The 18,551-nt window shown below is 39.4% G+C and overlaps 1 protein-coding gene across 1 annotated transcript; it reads left to right on the top strand.

Annotated features, from left to right (window-relative positions):
- Positions 1–4,620: 4,620 nt before the first annotated feature.
- Ir68a (Ionotropic receptor 68a) lies at positions 4,621–13,285 on the top strand. The gene is made up of 5 exons (XM_065237261.1): positions 4,621–4,909; positions 9,027–9,399; positions 9,458–9,983; positions 10,060–11,337; positions 12,392–13,285. Exons 1-5 carry the CDS (start codon positions 4,621–4,623, stop codon positions 13,283–13,285), a joined length of 3,360 nt encoding a protein of 1,119 aa, XP_065093333.1.
- The last annotated feature ends 5,266 nt before the right edge of the window (positions 13,286–18,551 follow it).

Below are 18,551 nucleotides of genomic sequence, written 5' to 3'. Positions count from 1 at the left end.
GGACCTGGTCTGCGATTCAAGGTTGGACTCTGTGATGATAAGTATCACATAACAGGTAAAGTAGGCAGCATCATCTTTATCGAAATGTAAGTATTATTGACAATAATCATAACTAGATTATATGCAAATTTATATGATAGGTACCTGGATCAACGTTGTTTAAACATGCGCATTCAATCGTGACGGCATCTAATTCTGCATTTTAAACCTACCCAACCCTTTTCCTTTCTACAATTCCTGAGCCGCTGGTTCTCCATAAGTGTACCTCGCAGAACTTTTTTAACCCCCATGGGTAAAGATGCTGTGTTGCTCACTCCTCTCCCCTTCCCTGGTGTATTATGGATGGTGTGAATATTCACATCGGTGGCATGGCCCCTGACCCCCTTGTACATCATAAAATGAAAATGAAAATGAAAAGGAAATGGTGAAATTTTTGAATCATAAATCATATTCCAAATCTCCTTTTCCCTCTCCCGATCCAAACAATTGTCATCCACTAACCTCGAGAAGACCGTGAGTAATCGGTTCAAATCCTTCAATTTTAGATTTAAGACATTTATAATTTATAAAGAAAATGATAACTTGGCTCTGTAAAGTTTATTCGATTGAGCCTGCACAAATAAAGTAATTAACAAAAAAAAATAAGCCTGTAAAATCAAGCAATTAAAAAAGAAAAATTACACTGGTTCCAGCAACCCAGGACTCCAAAAGTGTTGGAACTAAAACGTGTGTGCCAGCTGTAGTTCATTTTCGTGGCAAATGTGGCTGGTAATTAAAGGTAAAGGGTTCTATATGTAGTAGGGTAGAGAACTACTTCGGCCTAATCGCCCATTTTGGGCCTATTGAGCAGAACACTTCTAATAAATCCATGATTTCAGAGTTAACCAGCCAATTATGCGCTTGGTACGATACTTTAGTTAATAAGCTACGGAACGAAGTCAATGAGAACGCGTGATATGAAGGTTTGCACCCATTATTCCCAAAAACAAAAGAAGCGCTCCGACCGAATCAATTTTTATCTTCATCCGATAGACCGAAGTGAATTCATTGGCATATCAATGGCGTTTCAATGCGTTAGACCGAGTTTGGCGTCAAGAAGCAGTGTTAAGGCCGGCGCACAATGGATAAGTTTTCAGGTTTTTTGTAATAATAACATTCCATTTGGTGCTACACTGCTCTAGATTAAGAAAGAATAAGTGCGGGTTGTGCTTAATAGGCCGGAAATGGGGTAGTTAACCCTATATCTGGAATATACTGGTATCAAAAAATCATGCAAGCGTTCAATCGTTATGACCATTTTTAAAAGTGACAATTATTCCGTATCACCCTGTACACTAGAATACTGTGTAGTATTTTTTTCCAATAACGTACACTCTGAAAAATCTTCACGACCGATTGACGTGAAAACATAGGTGGTTTTCGTCCACCCTATTTTTCACGTAACTTTAACCGGAATTGCACGTAGCCGATCAAAATTCAGCTTCAATTATCTACGTGATTAGTCAGGTAAATAAGACCTGATTTCCACGTACTGCTTACATGAAATTGGGGTGAATACTACTGGACATCTGGTAACTTTTACGTGACATTCCGTTTTGTTTAAAATGCTTTTCATGTAATTTGTACGTGAATTTTTAATGAGAATAATGGAAGTATGTATAGAAGCAGTAAATATTATGCAATTTTATTGGGAAGGTATACATTTCACGTGTTTAAATTAATACTTATACATATCTACTCATAAAATTGTATTGACTAATTGATTATTATAAAGTAGAAACGTGTATGAGTTTTTTTTTATTTCTGACAAAATATTAACACTTGTTTGCAGACTCAAAATGCTGATGTCACCGTCTGAAATTATAAAACTTGAAAAAGGCTACATATAATAATAAATAACTTAATGTAAAATAATCTAATTACCGTCCAACATTTGAAGCAAGCGCTGAGGAATTTTGAATCTTTGAGGAGTTCTTCCACCACAAACGTTTGTGTCTTCCACCACGCTCGGTGACGCTATATTGATTTTTTTTTGCGTACCTGAAAATCACGTAAATCTCGTTCACGGAAATATCAAATTTCCAAACACACAAACACCAATACACTAAATCTGTTTACGTGAATGTACGGTAAATTTCACCAACATTTTTAGCGGACATGACGTGTAATGCAGGTCAAAGTTACAAATGTCACGTAACATTTGAGATTTTCTAAATACAAATCAGCTACGTGATATTTCACGTAAATCGGACGTGAAGATTTTTTAGAGTGTATAATATTGAAGAAAAAGGGGGTGCTCGAATTACCCCGTATGCTCATGAAGTCCTTTCCTCCCTAATTGAATTGTCTTAGGGATAAAATATAAAATCATAATTTTGAGAAAAGCCACTAAAAGCAATGGCGTCGCGTAACCTCACTTTTTCTTCTTCTTCTTCTTCGCATTTCAAGCTTTTTGCGTGCTCTCAGCTTAGTGTTCTAGATGCACTTCACAATTATTAATTGAGAGCTTTCAATGCCTGTACCATTTTTGGATTTGTATAATTGTGTAGCAAGTACAATCATACTCATGCCCAGGGAAGTTGAGAAATTTTCCAACCCGAAAAAGACCTCGACCGGACCGGGGATCGAACCCAGCCACCTCCAGCATGGTCTTGCTTTGTAGCTGCGCCTTTACCGACTGAGCTAAGGGGGGCCCCTTCACTTATTATCTTTTCAATAACTTTGGAAACGTAATTTAGAGTCATATCTATATTCAAATCAGTCCCAAAATGCTGGTGGTCTTCTAGTTCCACTTTTCTTTTTTTAATCTTTATTAGGGAGATTATTAGCCATTGGCTAGTTCATCTCCAATTCTAGTTTCACTGATTTGTTTCGATTAAAAGCAATATATTTTTTATTTGTTTACGTGTTGAGAGTGGTATATTGAGGTTAGGGCCACGCCTTTGCTTATATAGTAAGTTTTTTTATTCAGTGTAGGAATGGAAATTTTATATTTTTAATATTAAAAAAAAAATCAGTCGATTTCCTACAATTCTCTCTTTGAAAACATGTTTTAGGTTTTATCCGAGGTTTTATCATTTTATGTTTATTTTGTATACAAAAAAAAACGAAAAATCGATTTTTTTGAATGACTCATGGAAACGTCATTGTCAGATTAATTATTTTCCTTTAAAAACAGCCATCTTGTAATGTGTGGAGGACTACACTCAAAAAATAAATCACATTTCCGATGGAAAATATCCATTAGAATTTCACATAACTTTCATGTGATCTCATAATTGGGAATCGCACCACGAAATCACATGAACCTTATATGTCCAATGAAGTTTATGTGATTTAACACATAGAATTCATGTGATCATATGAATCTTATGTGAATTTCAGGTAAACATCATTAATTTTGTTATTGGAAAAATATCATGTGCGTTCCCAATGGAAACTATATGAAAACTTTTTTCAGTGTACACTCAGAATAATTTTCACGTAAATGCTACGTGAAAACATACGTAGATTTTTTCCATCGTACTTTTCACATAAGAGCTACGTGATTTTCATGCAGAGGCACTCATTTCATTAAACTTAACCGTCACCGGATTATCACATAGAAGTTACGTGATTTGGTCGTTGACATTCATTGGAGGATTCTAGTATCAATATTTTGACATACAAATAATATGTAGATAGAACCTTTACTGCTTTCATAGTTGTATAATTAAATAATATTCCTTAAATATATTCAAATATTCCACATAAGATTTTTTTTTTAAATATTCGATACGCAGCACAAACAATCTGGACGATCAGGGAGATGGGCCGAGGTACTGTTTCCCTTAGAGGAAGAAACCGCTGGACAGCTTGACATAATTATGTTGAGCACGATGAAATAGACAGTTAATTTTTGTTAAAGAGAATAAAATAATGCCAATATCTTTCAAAAATACCGATCAAAAGCATATCATGATGCCGCCATGATTTGCGCCGCTTTGAGTGTACGTCGAGGTGTACGTACCATTTTTTTTAGATGTGGAAATCACATAAGCTTTAAGTGAAACGCACATAGACTCAGTGTTATGTGAAAATCACGTACATTTAATTGATTATGTAGGTGTGTTAAAAAAGAACTTCCTGTGAAATTCAAGGGACATCACATACATTCTACGTGAGCCACGTAAAACTGAGAGGAGGAGAACAATTGAGAGCTTACGTGATTTTTCACCTAGCTTAAACGTATAGATTATTTTGAGTGTAGTATACACCCTAATACAAATAACCATAAAAGAGAGCTTAACGACGTGTTCGGGGTATCATCCAAACCATTTGTGAGATAGTTTACCTATCCGGGATACAGTTCGTTTATGGTATTTGTTTATTAGGGCACACTCAAAGGGTGCCCAGAAAGAATAAGCACACTTTAAACTCGCCGCCATTTCTACCCCGATGAAGTTTATCAGCTGTTCATCGTTGTGTGTTGTTGTTTACTTATTGCTCAACAAGTTTGTGTGCGCAAAATGCATTTTTTACAACATCATCATAATGCGAGGCATTTCCCCGGAAAAGCTCAAACAGATCGTGCACAAATGGTGCACTATTCCCAACCTATCAGTAAGGAAGTTGGCGAAAATGGAGGAAGTAAGTATCGCAGCAGTTCAAACCGCCACCTGGAAGTTCGGTGAAGAATTTACCTTCGAGGACACACCGAAATCTGGCCGTAAAACGGGACCGGTAGACCGAAAATTGGACCAGAACATCACCCAAGCTTTCTTCAATAAGAAAAGTGCCTCTGTTCGAGATTTGGCCAAAAAACTTAGAACATCGAAGAGTAACGTCAAACGTGCCAAGGCAAGAAACGGGCTGAAAACGTTCAAGAAGCAGAAGAATCTGAAACGGAGTCAGAAACAAGCCGCAACTAGTAGGGGAAATATGACGGCTTCGGCATGACAGACTATTTTCGGCAACCCAAACTGAAACACTATTTTCACTGGATTTTCTTACGAAAACACTTCGCTGAATGCATGCAAACGATTCTTTATGCTTTCAGCTTCAATTTGACTATATTTTTACCACTGAGAAAAAGTTATCTAGCAAGGTTTTCTTGAAATGCAACACACGCACTACAAATTGTAGCTGATTTCAAGTTGCCGATAATAGAACAGCAGATTTACATGCAGTTCAAATGGAACGGTTGCCGAAGAAAAACTGGTTGCCGACAATACTCGCTCTCACTAGAGAAGATTGGAGCTTTGTAAAAGCGTTTCAAAACAGTTTTTGACAATTCTTTCGACTAAAATTGTTAGAGCAGCTGACAGCAAAAGATTGTAAACAAACCAATACTGCATATGTGTGCGTTCCTTAGAGAAAAAGGCTATAGAAAGAAGGCCGCAGCTTAGGTTGCCGAGAATACGTAAATTCCCCCATGTTGTTATGGACGATGAAACATACGTCAAATTTTACAAGACTCTTTCAGGAGACCAATACTACACAGTCCATGATGGTCAGGAACTTGACTTTGTCGATAAGTAATTTTTTTCCGAAACATTTAATGGCCTTCTTGGTTTGGCAAGCGACATGTGAGTGTGGCAAGTTGTCAAAGCCATTTGTGACGAAGGAGACGATGAACTGGTCTGATTTGGTGTCAATGCACTACTCGAAAGACACGGTAGCTTGGTACAAAACAAACAATGTGGAATAGGTGCCAACAGGTCGAGTGGGCAGCGTGTAGATAAAACATATGATTTTTACAAAACTATCAAGCCATTTGAACAAATCTTACATCGTAAACTTAATTACATATGTTTTGATAGTGATAAGCTAACCGGGAAAATCGGGAAAATCAATAATCCTTAACATAAAGTATTTTTTTCACGCCACAGTTTCAGAATCAACTATTTGAAAAGAGCGAGTTTCTACCAAAAGAAAGCCTTGCTCTTTCTGAAACTTAATTATAAATTATTCTTGAATTTTGAACGATTTGAAATCAAACTTCAAATGTTTTTTTTTTCAAAATTTCCACGGAATTAATTAAAGAATTATTATTCTTGGATTTCTGCTCAAAATTATCATGGACTTCTTCTTTATATTACCTGAAAACTCTCCTCGTTATTACCTCACAATTCTTTTTGAAATTCCATTGAAACTCTCTTAATAATTTCTTTTGAATCCTTTGAACTGTAGGCAAAACTCTTCTCAGAAACCCTTCGAAATTCTCCTTGGAATTTTCCTCATAAATCCTTAGAATTCACTTTTGAATTTTCTTGAAACTTTCCTTTGAATTTCTTAAAGTTCTGTCATGAATCTTCCTTAGTATTGTTTCAATATTCTTTCTTCTGAATACTCTTTATATTTTGTTTGTAATTCTTTTTCAATTCCTATAAGAACTCTCGGAATGTTAATTGAAATTCACCTGCTATTCTCCTCACATGCATACAACTATTTTCAGAAGTATTCATACAATATTTCAGCGGTGCCGGTGGTGTAGTGGTAAGCGTGACTGCCTCTCACTCCAAAAGGCCTGGGTTGAATCCCAGTCGGTGCCGTCGAGATTTTCTGAGGCATAAAATCTCTGATCACGCCTTCCTTCGGGAAAGTAAAGCTGTTGCTCCCCGACCCATAAGTTGATGGGTCGATAAGTAGGGTCCAGGTACTCAGTACGGAAAACAAGATCGACGGAAAAAAATCAAGGAAAAAAAGTACACCTTACAATTCCTATGGAACTGTTCTAAGAAAGAATAAGAATTGGAATTTATATCAGAATTCCTCAGGACTTCATCCTAGATATATCTTGAAATTCTTCAAAATTTCTTAAGGGCCACATCCCACATTAGATCCGTTTGCGTTGCGTTGACGTAAACGTAACAATTAAACAATAGATTTAGCTGTCACTTGCCGCAACGTGTCAGATCCGGATCTAATGTGACTTCCTCCTCAACACTTCACCCTTTATGAATTCTATGAAAAATGCTCGGTATTCTTGTCAGAAATTTGCAGAAAATTCTTTAAGCTGTAAGAACCTTGAATATTTTCAGGACTCCTAATAATGATATTTATTTCAAAATCATGATTGTTGTAAAAAATACAAATTTGTTTTTTTTTCTTAATCTAGGATCACGAAGATTTTTAAAACTCACATCTCGAAAAAAATACGTATGAATTTTGGAAATTTTGTTACAATTTTGAAAATTTCTGTATTGGTACGAGTCTAAGTCGAGTATTACAAAGCGAGTGTCACGTCAACACATTCCTACCCCTTTGAGATCACCAGTTTTTACACATTGAGGATGATTGCTAGTCCCAAGCATCGTCTATTGGTTCTCTGTGTAATTACAGCTGGTCTGGCAATAACAGAGTAGCAACCGTGGGCGGTCAATCATGCACATGCTCATTAGAGTGATGCGAAATTTGAAATTTTCGCTCCACAATACTTAAACGATTCCAAATCGGATCCTGACTAACCTCTCAAAATTTGAACCCATTTGGTGAGAAACTGAGATGGCACAAACCATTTGAAGTTTGTATTGGAATTACTATGGTAAAACCAAGATTTTTGTTCATGTCTATCTAATAATTCACCATATCGGTTTGCTTCAAAAGCCTTCAACTGTACTTGTAGGAAATTTTTCCAGCTACAACTTTGCTGAAGACTACTTTTTGATTAAATGCAAGAATCGAAAGTTATCAATGGTTCAATGCGATCATGCTCAATCAACTGCTCAGCAGGCAACATTGGTGTTTCTTGGGCGTTGAATAGGACACAAAAATCATGGCTACTATGTCACACTGCAAAATACAGTGTTGCCTACAGAGCAGCTGCTTGATCATGTCATAAGTTTACCAATCTCTTAAATAATTAATAACTTTTTCCTGTCTCGTTTACATAGAAAAAATCTTCAGCAAAGATGTAGCTGAGAAAATTTTCTATAAGAATGGCTATAGAACTGTTCCGCAGCTCAATATGGAAAAAGACTAGAAGGCAATGAACAAAAAGTTGAGATTTCCCATAGTAATTTACATGTAAACAATTACTACAAATGGCTTGTGCGAAGTCTGTTTCTAACCAAATGAGTTGTAACTTTTATAGGCTTATCAGGACCCGATTTGAAACCATTTTAGCACTGTGGAGCGAAAAAGTCAAAATTTGCATCAGTCTAATGCTCATGCTCATGCTCACATTTTAAAACATTTAATCATTGAATTCCTTCGTTTTTTGCTGAGTATAGTCAACCGCGATTCTTTTCAAATTACCACCGGGAAAAAGCTGAGGATTTCAAAATGAAAATTCACTGGCCACCCTGGATAAGATGAAAAAATTTCCGGCTTATGAGATACGAATCAACTTGCTGTTGGGATTTTCTTTTATTACCAATCAAACAGGGTGTCAGAACTTTATGAAATATTCCTCGTAGGTAGAGTTTATGGTTATATGACATTTTTTTCAAATTGGTGTGTTTAATTTTCCCGGAAAATTTTAGTTTTTGGATTTTCCCGGACATCACGTACTTTGAAAATTCATAACTCATGAACCAAGCACCTGTGGTCAAAATTTCATAAAATTCTGAGACCCCAAACCTGTCCAATAATAAGAAAAAAAAAATCCCCTGCAACAATTTCCCTGAAACTGATGTAAAATTTTGAGAAAGATGTTAGAAGGGCTCTTAGAAGGTTTAAAAACAATTTAACACCTGCCTGTGAAATTGAAATCAACCGTTTAATACACTTCAAAAACCTTGGATATGTCTACTGTTCCGTCTATATCAAGTGTTTAATAAATTAAGACAACAACTTGCTGCTTTCAACCATATCTTCTTAATTCCCGAACCCGCCCATTCATGAATCGCTGCATCATAAAACTCACTAGAACTAGAGTAAAAATTAAAAATGTATATCTCATTTGCATAAGAAATTAGCCGTTTGTGGCTTACGTTTAGCTTCATTCAGCATACCGTTATATTGCAGTTCTTCATTGGACGTTTATCGGATCGAGCTGTGAAACGATATGTTTGCCCATAATTGTAAATTTTTCACATTTTTAGTTTCACTGTCGATGTTTCGCAATTTCCAATCAGCTGGAAAGGATCAAAGTGATATCTTTACGTTTGAAGACGATAATGACCTGACCGATTTCGGTCGGCTGTTGGTGGATCTGGTAGTTAAAATGAAAGCTGGTCATTGCTATGCCTTCATCACTGATCGTATCTACGAGGTGGTTCTTACTGATAGACTTTTCCTGGAGATCGAAAACCAACCGCGGTATGTAGTTCGTATTCCGGACGATGAAGACACGTTAGACCCGGGTCCACGTGTCCGTTGCATGCTCGAGGAAGTTCGGAAAATTGGTTGCGGTGCTTACGTAATACTGCTTGCCAATGGGATCCAGGTGGAACGGTTGTTACGCTTCGGGGATAGGTAGGGCTTTATTTTTAAATGTAATGCCAATTAGTGCAATTCTTTTACATATTCTCAGAACGCGGATTATCAATACCCGCGCTAAATTCATCATTCTTCACGACTATCGTTTGCTCGTTCCTGACCTGCATTTCTTGTGGAAGCGAATAGTGAACGTCGTTTTCGTCAGAGAACTAGTGATTGACAAGGCAAGAAGCAAGGTCAAGGACAACGGCCGACATTATGAACTCAGTACCGTTCCGTTTCCGCTTCCTATGAGGGGAATTTTCATTTCCAAAAGATTGGATTTTTGGCATAACGGAAAGTTCCGAAAGGGGCGTAAATTGTTTACAGATAAAGCCAACAATTTGGATGGTCAAACGATGAGGGTCGTAGTGCTGGCACATACTCCAGTCATATTCAGAACATCCTACAACGATACTGACGCACATCTGAAGTACTACGGCTTGGAGGTGGAGCTACTAAAGGCAGTCTCCGAAGCGATGAAGTTTAAAATGGATTTCTACGAATCGGACGATGCAGCCACTGTGATGTGGGGAACAGTCACTGACGAGGATAATGCTACTGGATTACTCGGTGAAATGGTATGGTTAATTTTCGAAATTATGTTTAATTTGGGATCGCTTTTAGTAAATATGTCACTCAAATTATCATTTTCAGTATGAAGGTCGCGCCGATTTTGCTCTGGCTGATCTTCACCATACGCAGTACCATTTGGAAATAATGGACCTGAGCATCCCGTACAATACCGAGTGTCTGACGTTCCTTACTCCGGAGGCGTTGACTGATAATTCCTGGACTACGCTAATTCTTCCGTTTACCGGTGGTATGTGGGCCGGCATTCTGACTTCGCTTTTCTCAATAGGAACGGTTTTCTATGCGCTGTCGAGGTTGCTTATGTACGTACGGCATGAAAAGTCCTATCAACATGATTTGGATATGATCGCGAAAAGATCTAGGAAGTACAAAAAGAAGAAAGTACAGTTCAAAATGATTGGCTTACTGAATGTCTATAAGCAGAAACTAGGTAAGAGGAAGTGGCTGAAACTCAAGAGGAAAGCAAATGATATTGATGTAGCTAAATTGAAAAAGCTCAAAATGGTCCCATTCAAGAGGCAAGCGCTTCCATGGAAGGATCCACTGCCTCCCCGTGACATTTTTGATACTTTTGCCGGCTGTATCATCTATACGTACAGTATGCTTTTGCTAGTCTCCCTGCCGCGTCTTCCGAGAGGATGGCCTTTGCGTCTTCTCACTGGGTGGTACTGGGTTTATTGTATTCTTTTGGTGGTAGCTTACCGAGCCTCATTGACTGCCATCCTGGCCAATCCCGTGGCTAGGGTTACTATTGATAAACTGAAAGATTTGGCCGACAGTCACATCCGGTGTGGAGCATGGGGTGAACAAAACAAACTGTTTTTCCAAACCGCTCAGGATCAAGCATCGATGATGATCGGAGACAAGCTTGAGCATACTCCCAGAGCGGATGCAGCGGTTGAGCGGGTCGTCGAAGGCAATTTCGCCTATTATGACAATGTGTATATGTTGAAACACCTCCGTGCTACGCAAAACTCAGAAAAAGCCCGCGAAACATTGCACATCATGGAGGATTGCGCCGTTCATATGCCGATATCGATAGGAATGGAGAAGAACTCACCGCTTAAACCGAAGGTGGATAAGTACGTGCGAGCGTTGGTTGAAACAGGTCTAACCAAGAAGTGGCTGGCAGACGCAATAGAAGACTTCCAGTCTAACGTTGAACTGCCACCCCAGGAAGCCACGATAGATTTGAAGAAACTGACGGCTGCGTTTATTGCACTTGCGATCGGATATGGACTGGCGCTGCTAGCATTTAGTGCGGAGAAACTGTACTGGAGATGTGTGGTCGAAAGGCATCCTGCCTATGACAAGTACATTGTTGGATCGTACAGGGGAAAGGTTGTTAGATATTGAAATTAGTATAGGAATGTTTCTATGTAGGTACACAATAAGTTTTTTTTTCCGAGATTGGCACCGTCGACTAGACTAGCTCAGTAAAATCTCCAACATCCGATTACCTCGGCATTTACTTTTGCTGATATATCTGCAAAATATCTGTTTGTTAGCTGATATCTCAGCAAAATGATATTTGTCAGCTGAGTCTCGGCAATTGTTTTACTGAATCTCAGCAAAATAAATTGCAGAACTACTTGCAAAATAAATTGCAGTACTACTGCAGTAGTCCACCAGCAATTTTAATAAGTTCTGTGTAATTCACGATAACTTAAATAAAGAAACCTAGAAACTGGTAAATTTGATTTCTTGGATTTCTCATTTGTATTTCTTGAACTTCTTCTTTTCCATCTAGATGCATTTTCACAGTTATGAATTGGGTACTTTAGGGGTATTGAGGTTAGTGGATGTTCGTAATCTGCATTACACATTAATCCAAAATCTAAAAATTTCATCAATTTTGGAGCACTGGAACTATTTTAAATAAGTGCGATTACATGCGTTACGAAAATTGGTCAGGTTCCAATCACTTATAACTCTGTCAATAGCGGATGGATTTTAATTCTAAACAAGCTAATCGATAAGAAATTTTTCTACGAATCTGCTAAAATAAACAGTTTATCAATTTTCAGTAGGTTACTATTGAAAATTACACAAATGTTGCAATGGTGATCAAAATTATCACCGATTGCCAGCAAAAAAGTGATTTCCCTAACACAGTCGCCGAATATTGATACCAAGCACGTACTCCTTCGTCAAATCTAAGGTCGTGTCTTTTATACAACCTCTTACTTTTTTAATTGAATAATATTCAAAATATGATTCCTTTGATATTTTTCTCGGTATTATTTTGAATTCATTTTCTGAATCCTCCTCAGTATTCCCATTTTGTTATCTTCAAAATATGTACCTTTTAAATTCAGCTTATAATTCCAACTCTGATCAGATTTATTGGAATCACTTGCTATTCTCCGGGCGATTCGCATAAAATTTTCCTCAGAATCACCTAAGAATTCAAAACTTCCTTTCTTCTCCACATAAATTCCTTCATCTGGGCACCTCCCAATCAACGGCCAACAAGGTTGTCCATACGAAGGTGTCGTCTCGAGATGGCGAGTTTTCTACTGTTCTTGATTTTATAGTGACGCCATCAATCACCGAGCTACCGACAGGTAAGGTAGAAATCAAAAACTGGCCACTCCCTGCTGGCATCGAGCTAGCAGACCCAGCGTTTGATGTTCCGGAAGTCGTCGATGTGATTATCGGCGCTGAAATATTCTACGACATTCTTATGAAGGGACGTGTGAAGATAGGAAGTGACTTCCCGACACTGGCTGAAACTGTGTTCGTCAGCGGTTCTGCGGGGACCAAGCAATCGGCTGTCCAAAGACGAGACTGTCAGCTAGCAACCACGTATGAAGATGTCAACCGTACTCTCTCCAGATTCTGGGAACTGGAGGCAGGGTATCACACCAGCAAGATGACCGCAGCAGAACGTGCTGTAGAACAACATTTCGATGAATCGCACAGCCGAAACAATGAGGGGCACGTTGTTAGACTGCCATTCAATAATCTCAAGGGTCAACTGGGCGACTCTTATGAGAATGCGAAGCGCCGACTTGGAAGGCTGATGGTCAGTCTTACCAAAAACCCATCCAAGCGAGAAGCCTACACGCAATTCATGACAGAATATGCGACTCTGGGCCATATGCAAGAGGTAAGCCACAACCCGGAGGAAGGCTACTTCTTACCGCACCACGCAGTCTACAAGGCCACCCGCTCGACTACAAAAGTTCGAGTGGTTTTTGATGCCTCGGCGGCGTCAAAGCGACTTGGTCACTATCATGCTACGTTTCTGTACGCATCAGGTAGTGCTAACAGCGGATGTACCTAAGATGTACCGGCAGGTACTAGAACACCCGGACGATCGAAAGTATCAGAGAATTGTGTGGTTCAACGACGCGAACGAAATGGCTACCTTTGAATTAACAACGGTCACATACGGCTGTTCGAGTGCCCCTTACCTTGCCACAAGGGCGATGACACAGCTGGCTTCGGACGAAGCAGAAAACTTTTCAGTTGCAGCTGGCGTTGTCAAGGAGGATAGCTACATAGATGATTTTCTCACTGGAGGCAAAACAGCTGCAGCCGTCGTGGAAATCTACAAACAGTTAAAGGCCATGCTGAGCCGAGGTGGCTGGTTTTGCTCCAATAGCGCTGAAGTTCTTCAGTCCATCCCAGCCGAGTTGCAGGAAAAGCAGGTAGACTTCGAGATGTCTGATATCAACGACACTAGCAAGACTTTGGGGCTAATATGGAATCCTAATTACGACTACTTCGCTTTCAACGTACCACACCTGGAGCTGAATGGAGGCAGATTCACGAAAAAGATGGTTCTATCGGAAATTAGCAAGCTTTTCGACCCACTGGGTTTCCTAGGACCGGTGGTGACCACCGCAAAACTGATAATGCAAGAGCTATGGCGTTTGAAGCTGGGTTGGGACGATGAGTTGCGATGCTACGAAGATCGAGCTACTTGGTTACTGCGATGCATCCAAACGGGCATATGGTGCTGTCCTGTACGCTCGGAGCGAGCTCAGCGATGGTAAAATAAACATTCAACTAGTGTGCAGTAAATCCCGAGTAGCCCCGACGACCATACCTAGGCTTGAACTGTGCGGCGCATAAGTACTGGCACAACTGGTTCAGAAGGCGATTAAATCTTTGAAGGTGAAGTTCGACTCGATGTTTTGTTTGAGTTGGCTGAAGAAGTCCCCAGCGGTCTTGAACGAGTTCGTGTACAACCGAGTAGCCACCATAATAGAACTAACGCAGAACTACGCATGGGGCTATGTCAAGTCCGAGAATAATCCCTCTGATGTGCTTTCGCGAGGATTATTTCCAGAGCAGCTGATCGAGGATGAACTTTGGTGGAGAGCCGCATCAGAGCAGCGACAACGTTGTGAAGCAGAAGATCAATTAGTTCCTGTGTTGGCAGATGAAGAACTTCCGCAGCTTCGGAGTACAAAAACCATTCTTGCTGTAACCGTGGAAAAATCATGTAGTAACTGGAAACGGGTAAGCAACTTCAACCGTCTGCAACGTGCTTGGGCATATGTGTGGCGGTCTGTTGAAACAACCCACACGAAGAAGAGAAATCCTGTCAGCAATCCGTTATCAGCCAGCGAATTGTCTAGGGCGACTCAAACCATCTTCAAGGTCATTCAACAGGAGGAGTTTAAGGAGCCGCTCAAGCAGTTGCAGTCCGAGGACAAGAAGCGGAACAATCTGTCCAGCTTGGCGCCTTTCGTGGACGGCGAAGGCATCATCAGAGTCGGTGGTCGACTAAAATATTCGAACATTCCCTACGAAGGCAAGCACCAATTACTGCCTCTAGAAAGGCATCCAGTGGTCGAGTTGCTAGTACGCCACCTACATGAGAAGAACCTGCACGTAGGACAGAACGCATTGATTTCGATAATTCGTCAGCAGTATTGGCCGGTTAAAGTGAAGACAACCGTCAAACGGATTACCGGTCGATGTTTCAGGTGCTTCAAGCACAAACCACCACAGTTAAATCAGTTTATGGGCGAGTTGCCAAATTACCGAGTCACACCTGCACCAGTGTTTGCTTCGACTCACGATGGAAAATGACAGGTGGGCAGGAACTCACAGTCTCCCAGTGTTGGTGAGTTCTTTGCCGTTAATGTTCACGAAAAGTTCACTATTTTGCTATACAGAAATTCAAAACAAAAATTTTATCTGCGGATTTGAACAGTTTTTGACCTGTTTCATACTACCGGAAGGTGTATGCTGGTCACAAATGCCGTGCCAAACTGATTTCCTACTCAATTAATCAATCTTTGATGTGAAATTCGCTAATAAACACGAGGCGCATTTCTTATAGCAAACATGCCATAACAAAATGGGCATGGTTCATTTAAGTAAACAAACTAACACTTCTTCCGACTGTTACACCTATGTATTAGCCGTCTCGGCTTCGACTGGTGTAGATTTTGCTGGACCATTCATAATCAAGGAAAGTGGTAAAAAACCGAAGTTTCTGAAAGCATACGTTGCTGTATTTGTGTGTATGGCAGTGAAGGTAGTGCATTTGGAGCTATGCAAAGATCTGCGCTCAGAGACTTTCTTGGCAGCATTGCAAAGATTCACCAGTCGACGTGGCATTCCTTCAAACATTCATTCGGAAAATGCCACAACATTTATCGGTGCTTCCAATGAACTTGCTGAACTACGAGAACTCTTCCAAAGTCAGTTGCACAAGGATAAGCTGACTGAGTTCTGTGCCACAAAGGGTATTACCTGGCATTTCATCCCGCCGCGTAGTCCTCACTTCGGCGGAGTTTGGGAGGCCGGAGTAAAGGCAATGAAGTACCTACTCAAACGCGTTGTGGGAGAAACGAGGTTAACATTCGAAGAGATGACGACGTTCCTGGCCGAAGCGGAAGCGATTATGAATTCTCGTCCTAAGTGCCCCTTATCAGACGATCCCAACGATTTCCAGGCTTTGACCCCTTCGCATTTCCTGATTGGACGCACAGGTCAAGCAATTCCCGAACCGTCGTACGACCAAGTGAAGATTGGCAGGCTTTCAAGGTGGCAACATGTGCAGTAGAGTGATGCAAAATTTGAAATTTTCGCTCCACAATACTTAAACGATTCCAAATCGGATCCTGACTAACCTCTGAAAATTTGAACCCATTTGGTGAGAAACTGAGATGGCACAAACCATTTGAAGTTTGTGTGGGAATTATTATGGTAAAACCAAGATTTTTGTTCATGTCTATCTAATAATTTACCATATCGGTCTGCTTCAAAAGTTTTCAACTGTACTTGTAGGAAATTTTTCCAGCTACAACTTTTCTCAACACCACTTTTTGATTAAATGTAAGGATCGAAAGTTATCAATGGTTCAATGCGCTGATGTCTTATGATCATGCTCAATCAACTGCTCAGCAGGCAACATTGGTGTTTCTGGGGCGTTGAATAGGACACAAAAATCATGCAAAATACAGTGTTGCCTACAGAGCAGCTGCTTGATCATGTCATAAGTTTACCAATCTCTTAAATAATTAATAACTTTTTCCTGTCTCGTTTTACATAGAAACAATTTTGAGCAAAGTTGTAGCTGAGAAAATTTTCTATAAGAATGGCTATCGAACTGTTTCGCAGCTTAATATGGAAAAAGACTAGAAGGCAATGAACACAAAGTTGAGATTTCCCATAGTAATTTACATGTAAACTTCAAATGGCTTGTGCGAAGTCTGTTTCTAACCCAATGAGTTGTAACTTTGGGAGGCTAATCAGGACCCGATTTAAAACCATTTAAGCACTGTGGAGCAAAAAAGTCAAATTTTGCATCAGTCTAATGTGCAGTACATGAGAGAACATTTTTGGAAGCGATGGTCTGCTGACTACCTGCACACGCTGCAGACACGGCAGAAATGGACATCAAAATAGGTGCTTTGGTGCTACTGCGAGAGGAGAACGTTCCACCACAGCAGTGGAAATTGGGCCGCATCACTGCCACACATCCAGGTGAGGACAGGGTGGTGAGAGTGGTCACCGTCAGGACGGCGAGTAGCGAGTTTAAACGGGCAGTGACTAAAATCTGTCTGTTTCCGGATGTTGACTCTAACGATCCAACGGGGGGTGTATGATTGCTCAGTAAGAAGAATACAGTCCACTTATTTCAGTGTCTACACATACAATGTTGTATTTGCGTTACCTGTTAAATGAAAAACCTTTTCAGTTGAATTATTAGTAAAATAAATCTTGTACCGAGCAGATGCGTTCAATTTTAGTTCTTCTCAACCATCGAGAAATCGCTAGTCTGAACCACGCCAAAAACTTTCCCCCAAACAAGGATCACGAAGATTTGTAGTGGTCACAAATCTCGACAAAATGTCATAGGTTCTAAGATTTCTATTACTACAGACTAGAGAGTGTTAACATATTTTCTTGTCGAGAGGTCTCCAAGAATTACCCCTAGATCTCATTTGTAATTATGTTCAAAATTTCTAAAACTATTTCTTCATTTAGTTCTTAACAATTAATCTTTCACTATTTACTATTCACTATGTTGAGGCCAAATGACTCTGTTTCACAGTAAATTACAGGGCTTTGAAAATATATGGACTGGAGCTTAAAAAAGTGATACCAATTGATTTTTCTAAGTATTTTTATCTGTCCTTAAATTGTGGGATGACTGTACAATGTATGTTTTCTTTTTAAATATTTAAACTAGTATTTAAAGTGACCCATTTATTTAGCCTTAAAAATGATTCCTTGAGTTTTGCTTCTGAAGATGTCTCCATAAATAAATTTAAAAATTTCACACGTGCTATCGAGTTAAAAAAATTTGAAATTTGGGAAAACCGGGAGAAACCTAAAATTTGCATGGCCACCCTGATGATATAACTCTGAAGTCTGAATAACGCATTTTCGAGCATTGATGACGGTAAGCTCCAACTCGAATTAAATTTTAGTCCCGCCCCTGTTTAGATGATCAGCAAAGTGTTTGCTTGGAATCGCGTTGATTAACTCTGATTTCGACATCAAAGCAGCCGGACAGTCTTGATCGTGATTTAATCCGAGGATAATACCAGTTGGAGCTTACCATCATAAGACTCGGTAACAGAGTTATTCAAGCATGAAGTGATATGGATTATAATAAATACAAGTTAGTATAAATGCACCTAATAATGAAAACGGATTTGTTAATCGCTTCACTTGGCTAGGTATTTTAATCTGTTAAAATTGTCATGAGCCCCACATTCTAAAAAAGGGCCCTTGCGTGTTGTCAAAAGGTCCTTGATGTAGTATTAGTTTTATTTATATCGTATAACGTAATATACCACAACATCTAATTCGATGTAATATTCAACAATTTATAGTGCTGTATGGTTTGTAATTTTTAAATTTGAAATAACATTATCGTTTCATGACATACTCAGAGGCAGAGTGCTTACCATGCTAATTATGTGATTACTACGATTGGCTTGAATGAATTCTATGAATGACAGTTCTTCCTTCCACTGTCGTTTCAAACAAAAATGTCAGTGTAACCGGAGATTCATTCATATTGTATTTCTGTATGGGTTTGTTCATGCCGTACATGTGTATCATTGGCAAGTACG

The sequence above is a fragment of the Ochlerotatus camptorhynchus genome, unplaced genomic scaffold (genome assembly GCF_037179485.1).
Source record: "Ochlerotatus camptorhynchus isolate MF236.1 unplaced genomic scaffold, CSIRO-AGI_Acam_v1.1 ptg000598l, whole genome shotgun sequence".
Lineage (NCBI taxonomy): Eukaryota > Metazoa > Arthropoda > Insecta > Diptera > Culicidae > Ochlerotatus > Ochlerotatus camptorhynchus.
Note: the sequence above shows the minus strand (reverse complement) of the source record. Positions and strands in the feature narration are given on the sequence as shown.

Excerpts from the sequence above, each read along its gene's own strand:
- Ir68a (XM_065237261.1), top strand. The coding sequence starts at position 4,621 with ATGGAGGAAGTAAGTATCGCAGCAGTTCAAACCGCCACCTGGAAGTTC. Across the intron at positions 4,910-9,026 it reads TCAGAAACAAGCCGCAACTA|TTTCACTGTCGATGTTTCGC; the intron begins GTAGGGGAAATA and ends TCACATTTTTAG. Across the intron at positions 9,400-9,457 it reads TTGTTACGCTTCGGGGATAG|AACGCGGATTATCAATACCC; the intron begins GTAGGGCTTTAT and ends ACATATTCTCAG.